The 9,180-nt window shown below is 41.6% G+C and overlaps 1 protein-coding gene across 1 annotated transcript in view; it reads right to left on the reverse strand.

The window, feature by feature from the left end:
* The window catches only part of PKHD1 (PKHD1 ciliary IPT domain containing fibrocystin/polyductin), a gene marked incomplete at its 3' end in the record, with an annotated part of 174,009 nt that overhangs the window by 38,448 nt on the left and 126,381 nt on the right, over positions 1–9,180 (reverse strand). Inside the window, exons 41-42 of the mRNA XM_009644601.1 lie at positions 7,135–7,268; positions 1,794–1,906 (exon numbers count right to left, since the gene is read on the reverse strand). Of these exons, the coding sequence (XP_009642896.1) occupies positions 1,794–1,906; positions 7,135–7,268 (247 nt within the window). The remainder of the gene's footprint in view (positions 1–1,793; positions 1,907–7,134; positions 7,269–9,180) is intronic.

The raw sequence follows: 9,180 nt of genomic DNA on the forward strand, positions 1-9,180 counted from the left end.
GCAACTAGGATGATAAAGGGACTGGAGCACCTCCCCTACGAGGAAAGGCTGAGAGAGTTGGGCTTGTTCAGCCTGAAGAAGAGAAGACTGAGAGGGGACCTTATCAACACATACAAATATCTTAAGGGCGGAAGTCACGAGGATGGAAGCAGTCTGTTTGCAGTGGTGTCCAGCGACAGGACTAGGGGCAATGGGTGCAAACTGAAACATAAGAGGTTTCAGTTGAATATGAGGAAAAACTTCTTTACTCTAAGGGTGACAGAGCACTGGAGCAGGCTGCCCAGGGAGATTGTGGAGTCTCCTTCTCTGGAGATATTCAAAGCCCGCCTGGATGAAGTCCTGTGTAGATTGCTCTAGGAGAGCCTGCTTTAGCAGGGGGGTTGGACTAGATGATCTCCCGAGGTCCCTTCCAACCCTTGCGATTCTGTGATTCTGTGATTCTGTGAATACCTATTCCTGGGTGCTATGGGAACAACTGTTATATGGGATGCCTCACATACATACGGTGGTTTTTATCCCATTGGATGCAAAGCGGTTAGTCTCCTCGAGCTTGGGGAAGAGTGGCTGGAGAGCTGCCCGCTGGAAAAGGCCCCGGGGGTGTTGGTCAACAGGCAGCTGGATATGAGCCAGCAGGGTGCCCAGGTGGCCAAGAGAGCCAGGACCATCCCGGCTTTTACCACTTTCCAAAAACAGCTGAAGTCCCCAGCTTCACCCTGCTCTGCACAAGTTATAATGTTGGCTCAAACTACTAAATCTATTTAACCCATGTCAATATGTCCATTGAACTGAAGCTCCCCTGAAAGGGGTGTAGCAAGGTGGGTGTTGGTCTCTGCTCCCAGGGAACAGGCAATGGGACTAGGGTAAACGGCCTCAAGTTGTGCCAGGGCAGGTTTAGGTTGGACATTGGGAAAAATTCCTTCCCCGCAAGGGCTGTCAGGCCCTGCAAGGGGCTGCCCAGAGAAGGGGTCAAGTCCTCACCCCTGGGGGGATTTAACAGCCGGGCAGAGGCGGTGCTGAGGGCCAGGGTTTGGGCGTGGGACGGCAGGGTTAGGGTAATGGTTGGACTTGATGAGCTTAAAGGTATTTTCCAACGTAAATGATTCTATGATTCTATGATTCTAAGCTACTCAATAAAACTTAAGAATAGCCAGATTCTCGTGGTTGAGAGTTCATGCTGCTATGTTATAAAGCATCTGGAGGTAGGAAATGCCACTCCAGGTTGTGTAAGCCAGTGTCAAGTCTCTAATGGTGGCCTGCAGGAGATGTTGGAGTGTAAGAAAGAAATTGTGTATCTGTTCTCCTGCATGCCACCCGCTTCTGCTCAAAACGTCTGGTATACTTAAAAATGAGCTTTCAATTCAACACATGAGCACATGCTTCAGTGCTTTGCTGTTAAATGGTTGATGAGGAAATGTGTTAAATGTGGCACCTTAAACTACATCAGGATCATTTAAACAAGGGTGTAAAGTGGAGGAGCTTGTTAACAGCACTGGGAAATGCTGCAAGTTAACAAATTGGGCTTGTGAACAAAGAAGAATGGATCATATTGAAACTACTAAGATAACCATTTGCAATCAGGCCCTGAAAAACATCCCCAACCACATGGGTGTCGAACGCTGATTCTGCTTTTCTGTAGAGATTTTAGGCTAGGACTTAGGAATCCCTAAATAGGTGCAAAACTGGGAAAAAAAATCCTGAAAGGAGGGCAAAGCATTTTCTGCTCACCACTGCAATTATAGTTAGCACTACCATGCACTGAAAGAAAATCTCTTTAACCAAAAGTCCTCAAGTACCTTGTGCAGGAATGAGCTACGTTCTCCCTGAAGGACAGGAGAGGCATTCTGGATGGTCCCTCAGGGGAGAGATGAAAGAAATAGCCATACCCAGCAGCACACACTGTGTTACCCTGCAGAGAAACATATATGGCTGTGAAAAAAAGATTACCACAGATTTCTGTAAATTAAAATAATCTTAAGAAAATCTCAGATTAAAATCCCAACCAAGGTCCATTCAAATTCTGGTAAATCTGGCTGGTAAATGCGGGTACTTTGTCTCTGCATCCTCATTCTCATCCTGTTTTTACTCTGTCCTTGGGCCAGCCTTTAAAAAACCTGTTCCTAAGCCAGGCAACAAGGGCTGGCCAAGCAATAGAAACAAATGACAGAAAAATGCTATTGCCATAATTCTTCAAGAAGTAGGTAAGAAAAAAAAAATGTGTGGAAAACGTCTTACCCCTATAAAATGCTTTCTAAGGAGGAAGGCGATGTCACGAAAGAAAGGTAAATCACAGCCTATTCAGTTTATTGATCTACTTCTCAATCTGTATCTTTCTCATATCTCTCAAAGCAAATATAGCAAAAGGAAATGACATTGGCACAAAAAAAGTGGGACCTTGTAACAGTCAAGAGAAAAGAGAGAATGACTTCTTCAGGATATGTCAGTGGCTGAACAACTAAACTTACTCAGACCTGTGGTAAATTACTTGGTTTGGATTCTTTTTAACTGGATAAGTGGATAACCATGGGAAAATGTGCTGTAAGTTACTGTCACTTAATATCTCTTAATGAAGAAATTCTGGAGTCGCATTCTTTGTATTATTGCAGGAGGTGAAAAGTAAGTGAAAATAAGGTTTGCATGGTCTTAAATTAGGAGTTTGGTACTACAGAGCCTGTAGAAAGTGGGTTATGTGGCTTATATATGGTGGGTTAGGAGCTTTCCTACTCTAGGGAAAAAACCACTGCTCTTACCTGCTTCATTTGGACAGCAGCCAAACCTAGATGGTTTTGGATGGTGTCCATACAGCAATGTTTTCATGGGCACATCTGGGCATGATCCCTCTCACCCATCTTAGATGTGTAAAAATTTGATGCTGAAGTCCAGGCTGGTAAACCTAGGCTCCCTTTCCAGGAAAAAATAAGACATAGGCATGTCCAGAGGGCAATTCTTCTGGTCTATCTTTAGATAAGATTAATTGCTCTCTGGAGGTATCTGGTTCTCTAAGGGGAGTCTAAGATGAGCTTTCCTGCAGCTACAAGAGCTTGTTCTCTAAGATCAGGGCCGACACCCACCACTACCTTTCATAGGTCACCGGACAGTGTTAAAACACTAATGGCTTTTTCGTCCCTGATGGTCCAAATCAAAGCCAGGCCTGGTGACCTAGAGGTGAAAGCCTCCACACACCAATTACTTTCTTCTGACCCACCCAAGTGTGTTCCCTGCAGTCGTGATCTTTGACATCTGTCAAGCAACAAAGAAGTATCAATACCCAAAGCACTGCTTTCTCTATCCCCTGGTAAAACTGCTGCTTTTTCTGAAAGCACAGCCACAGACCCTTTCCCTTTAATGAAATACTTCTGCAGTCCAGTCACATTATTTCCAGGATCTTTTACTTGCGACTCCAATCGTGCGTTCTACAGATGATTCATAAGGAAAAAACCTGCATATTTATTCAGCCAGCTAGTGGCTGGAGGGCAGGGGGTTTAGGCAAGCAGGGAATTTTGTGTGGAAATCAATTCTTTGTGGAAGTCAGTATATTACGAATGTCCGTGCAACCAAAATTCCAGAGAGAAATTACCTCCCTGAGCATGCCAAATACCTGGAGGTATGCATCACAAGTCAGTAAAATAAAGTGGTTGACGTTTTAAGTGTCTCTTAACCGTACAACACTGCTAATGTAAATATTTCATGAATTTCTTTAGATACCCAGGGCTCAAACTGTTGACCTTAAAGATGACATTAAAGCTCCAGAGAGTGTGCCCAGCACCACTTCCCCGGTTTCAGAACCTGGCAGGATGCAAAGAGTATCTCCAATGGGCTCAGTTCAGCATGTGCTCACCTTGCAGAAGCTTTTAGAAAAGATCTCAGTAGGGATGAAATGGTGAGAAACAATCAATGCCAAACAGAAGCTGCCTCACCTTTTTGGTACTGTGGAGAATGGCTGGGTTGGGTGATACTAGGAAACAACTTCATTTCTCAACAGTCTGACCATCAGTCACATGGAAATACAGGCTTATCTCCACCCTGTTCATTCATTTAAGCTGTTTCCCAGTCCTTAATGCCAAGGCAAGAAAGGAAAGGGAGGATATCTATTGAATTTCTTAAACCCAGTCTGTACGTTATGTATGAGCAGTGCATGCTGGCTCTGGGATTTAATGGCATCAAATGTTTATCAATAGGAAGTTATTACAAACGGTCCAAGACCCACTGGGCCCAAGAGATCCAAGAGAAGATTAAAAAACTGCTTTCTTTTTCCTGCATACAAAAATAAACCCAGGAACATCAGGCATGCAATTCAGTGACAAAAGAGTCAATACCAAAGAGGGGCACCTTCAGTTCCTCATGCTGATAACATTTAAAAGGCAAGAAACCAGCCTAATGAAATTGTCTTATGGCACTAAAAGGTGATAACGAGGGCTTCCATACTTTATTTTAAAAAAGAAAAAAAAAAAACACCACAAAACCCCTAGCTTTTAATAATCATTTGCACTTGTATGATGTGAGTATAAAATTTTAGCTAACACCCTGATTCACAAATGCGCTTAAGAGCTTCAGTGAAATGGAAACCAGTGGGAACTGGTTCTCCGAATGTCTTTGTAGGCACAGGTTTGAATGACTGCTGTGTCCCAATTTTAACACCATTTAGGAGACCACTGATTTTCAAGGAAATTTAAGCTCTTCAGTCACCGATGCAAATTTAGGCTCCCAAGTAAATTGAGTAGTTATGAAAATATTATTGCAGGACTTACTGTGGAAAGCTTGACCCATGTAACACAGTATGGACCTAGAGCTCTCTATCTTAGCTGTAATCCTTGCCTTAAAGATTGCAGCCTGTAAGTTTAAAAAGTTGAAAGATGGTAACCTAAAACAAAAAACAAACAAGCAAAAAAAAAAAAAGACAACCACCTAACATTCAAATCCAGAGGGGGAAATTTCTATTCCATGTCATGGCCTGGAAACCTGGCAGTGGGAAGATGGTTCTTTCCCATTATACTCTTCAAACCTCCCTATTAAAGATTATAGACACCTAAAATTAAATATCCAGTACTTGAGCCATTTGATCAGATAAAAGTTGCTGAAACTGTAACATCATGCATTTAGCGATTACTACCATACTGAGAAAAAAGTCCACAGGACACAGGTGTTTTGCTTGGTAAAAGTGTGACTTTTGTCTTAATATCCACGTCCTTTCATGTCTTCTGCTGAACACTGCTTGGTACTGTAGAACAGAAAGTGCAGTTAATAATAATTTTAAGCTAAGCAACTTCTTCATATTTTCCTTTTGCTGCTGCAATGCCTCAGATAGCCCACTCCGAGAGACTGCCGACTGAAGTTTATCAGCAACCCTTCAAGGGCCATCGGCTATTCTGCCTTGAGTAACACATCTTTGGAGAGCGGACTTAACCCTGATGTTCGGGTACACAGCCAGAGACGCAGCTTTGGGCGTATCTACAAAGCCATGTGAACCAAGAGACCTAAACAAATGTGCTGAAAACCAACCACAGTCAGTTCACACGTACCCGTGGAGATAATTGCAGCAAACCTTTTCAAAAGCTGAGCCACCGGCGACTGAGTAGACAGCTCCAGGGTAAGTCAGTGCATGATAGTACAAAACTCTGTGTTTAGTGGAGCTGAAATTCATGTGATTCTGCCTAGTTGTTGTATTTTTTAACCATATTTGATGGTCTTTAAAATGATAAATATGCCCTTGAGGGAATTGCAGAAAAGTCCTCTCCTTCTTCCTAAGTATTATTGTCTTCATACTAACATAGGAACTGCATTGGTCTCTTTTTCACCTTCAAATTTAGGTGCAATTCTTTCCTCTTGGAACAGAAGCCCAGGGGGCGATTAGGTCTTCACATACACATAATAATTTGTTTGGTTTCTGCAGGTTGGCAATAGAACAGGTCAAGATTTTTTGTTTTAAATGAAATTGTGCATTTGTCACAACTGAAACTGTGGTAAGAAAGGTCAGTTTCAATGAAATTCCAGACTTAAAAGAGTTGGGAAAGAAAAATGGTTTGAAATTGCTTAATCAATGAAATTCTTATTTTTTTTCCATGAAACACTTAAAAGTTACTCTTTATTCTGAAATGTAAGTACTTGAATAAGACCAAAAAAAAAGTATGAACTAAAGGAAAGCATCAGAGAAATAGTGAATAAAAAGATTTTTACTGAGCTCAACTTTTTAATGTGAGGGTTGTTAGTCTGTTACCTTCTTAAGAGTTCGATGTTTATTGGTTTCTTTTAAAATCAATGTCATTTTCATAGGACAGGGAATGCATTTTGCTTCTCACCCTGAATATCACTATTTAGAATAGAGAAGCTTGGTTTCTTTTAAAGTCAATGTCATTTTCACAGGACAGGGAATGCATTTTGCTTCTCACCCTGAATGCAAATCTTGGACTGTACATACGATGACATTTTAAATCCAGAGAGAGGTGCATTTGATATTGCTGAATTGTAGAATCATAGAATCATTTAGGTTGGAAAAGACCTTTAAGATCATCAAGCCCAACCATCACCCTAACCCTGCCATCCCACCACTAAACCCTGGCCCTAAGCACCTCGTCTGCCCAGCTTTTAAATCCCCCCAGGGATGGGGACTTGACCCCTTCCCTGAGCAGCCCCTTCCAGTGCTTGACAGCCCTTTTGGGGAAGGAATTTTTCCTGATGTCCAACCTAACCCTGCCCTGGCACAACTTGAGGCCATTTCCCCTTGTCCTATCACCCAAATGGTGTGTTTGTCATCAGTCCATCAGAATTGTCTTTTTTTTTTTTAATAATGACAGGAGTAGGAAAAAATTTGGAGGAAGTTGAACCTACACTTTTTTCCAGTTTTTATGAATCCATGAGTATTAAGAAATAAAAAAAACTTTTTAAAATATCCCAGGCTAAAGGATCTCACAGCAATATTTCATTCCAATCAACTGCAGTAAAATTTTCAGAAACAATGAATTTGCCCATGAATGTAATTTCTTTTGTAATATGTGCTTGTTTTAATGTCCCATCACAAGCACAGTTTCTGACAGCTCAGCCAAGAAGCAAATGTTGCGTGTATGATCTCTCAGGTAAATGAACTCTGCATCTTTCTGATATCGTTGATTAGAAAGGAAACATTTTACCTGAAATTCTTACCTCGATGTGGTTGGCAGGAGCCCTGATGTAGATCCCTGCTGGTGACAGTGTCTCAATGTTGGATAAACCATCTGTTCCAGAAAGGCCAATCACTATGTTGTTACTGACTCTGTTCCCCTCTTCCAGTCCCTCCCCTTTAAAAAAAAAAAAAAAAGAAAGAACATAAGAAAAAAGAAAATAAGAAAAAAAAAATGAAAAAAGAAATTTAAAAAGAGGAAAAAAAGGGGGAAAAAAGGAAATAGAAATAATGGAAATATAGCTGGAAACCCTCTATTATGCAAGTCACAGAACTTTCTGGGGTTTGTCCTGCCTGCTTTGCTGGCATGGCCCGGCTAGGAATTAACTTTCCCTGCTAACTGTCCTCAGGCAAATCACTGTTTGAAAAGCACTTAGAGACCTGTGTTTAACAGATGGCAGAAGCTGGTTATAAGGCGGTCAAAGACCGCCATGACTGCTCAACACAGTGGTGCAGAGCATGGAAAGGGGAAAGCTGTGTGCTTGAGAAATGTCAGGAGGCCACAAGCAAGATCTGGTCAACGTTGTAAATATGATTTAAAAAAAACAGTTTCTGCCACAAAGCTCTTATACTTTAATGAGGTAAAAACAATCAGGGAAATGAGTATTACAATACATATTCTACAAAGAGGCAATGGAGACCATGCTTCTGCAATTCATAGAATCATAGAATCATAAAATCATTTAGGTTGGAAAAGCCCTTTATGATCTTCCAGTCCAACCATTACCCTAACCCTGCCATCCCACCACTAAACCCTGGCCCTAAGCACCTCCTCTGCCCGGCTTTTAAATCCCTCTGGGGATGGGGACTCCATCACTTCCCTGGGCAACCCGTTCCAATTGCTTCTGCAATTCAATATGCACAAGATCCTGTTCCAGGTGTTATATATGAATATAACACCAGCCACATTGTTAATCTCCCAGATTTATGGAGAAAACGAATAAAGGGAATATTATAAAGCACATTTACAGTTGGAAAAAAAAAGATTCAGAGTGGGGAAGTGGCTCCCCTATGCACACACAGGCATGCTTCTGGCAGTACTAGAATTCAAAGTCCTATCTATCTCCTGTGTCTCCACCCACTGCCCTACTTACATGTAAGAAAATTTCTAAATAGACTTAAAAACACCTGGTGTAACTGTGCAAAAAAAAGGGAGGGGAGGTGGGGTGGGGGTTGGGCCCCTAAGCAATGAAGTATGAGAAGAAAAAGGAAAAATCAATCAAAAAATTGATCACACAACTCAGAGTCATGGGGTGCCACAGATCTAGCAACAGTGTTGAAGTAGGAAGAAAAAAAAAAAAAAAAAAAGAAATATCCTTTTAAACTACACCATGAAGAAATGTGCCACCCAACAGCAAAAAGCGGACAGTTGCACACAGGTCAAGCCTGAATAAGGACACATCAGCATATGTCCTCCTGCTTCGGTGTTTTGGAAGCAGAACACAAAGTGGATCATCTCTGCTTGGCCCACATCAGGAGCAAATTCAGTCTATTTATTTTTGCTTATCAAACATAAATTATTATCTTCAACTATACCTGCTCAAGTTCTGTTTCAAATGCAGATCTCCTCCTCAATCATCACCACCCCAAATGTAAGCCACTTGCCAGGAAAACCCATGTGCTTTGGTTTTGGGGATGGCAGTAATTATTTTAAACCTTCCTCTCAGTCTCTTGAGCCTTTCTCCATTTTTGGAACAAGATCCATTTAGGAAATATTTCTTTTCCAGTCTGTATTTACCACAACGCCACTACCAGAGCATGAACAGGATCCTAAAGCAGTCCTTTTGACAGCCATATAGGTTTTCGAGGTTGCATAAAAGGTCTTGGTGTGTCAATTAATTTTAAGCCCAGAGCGAAATTTTATGACTGTCTGGCAAAGCCCCGGAACATAAGGGGTTTAGATGAAATCACTGAGGGAGTCCAATTCTAGAGCTGCAAATAGCCAGCTATAATAAATATTCCTTCACAGGCAACAAAATGATATATAAATTCATCCATCAGACCCTCTGGAGCTGCTGACAGTGAAGCCA

This window comes from Egretta garzetta, unplaced genomic scaffold (genome assembly GCF_000687185.1).
Source record: "Egretta garzetta isolate BGI_Z169 unplaced genomic scaffold, ASM68718v1 scaffold628, whole genome shotgun sequence".
Classification (NCBI taxonomy): domain Eukaryota; kingdom Metazoa; phylum Chordata; class Aves; order Pelecaniformes; family Ardeidae; genus Egretta; species Egretta garzetta.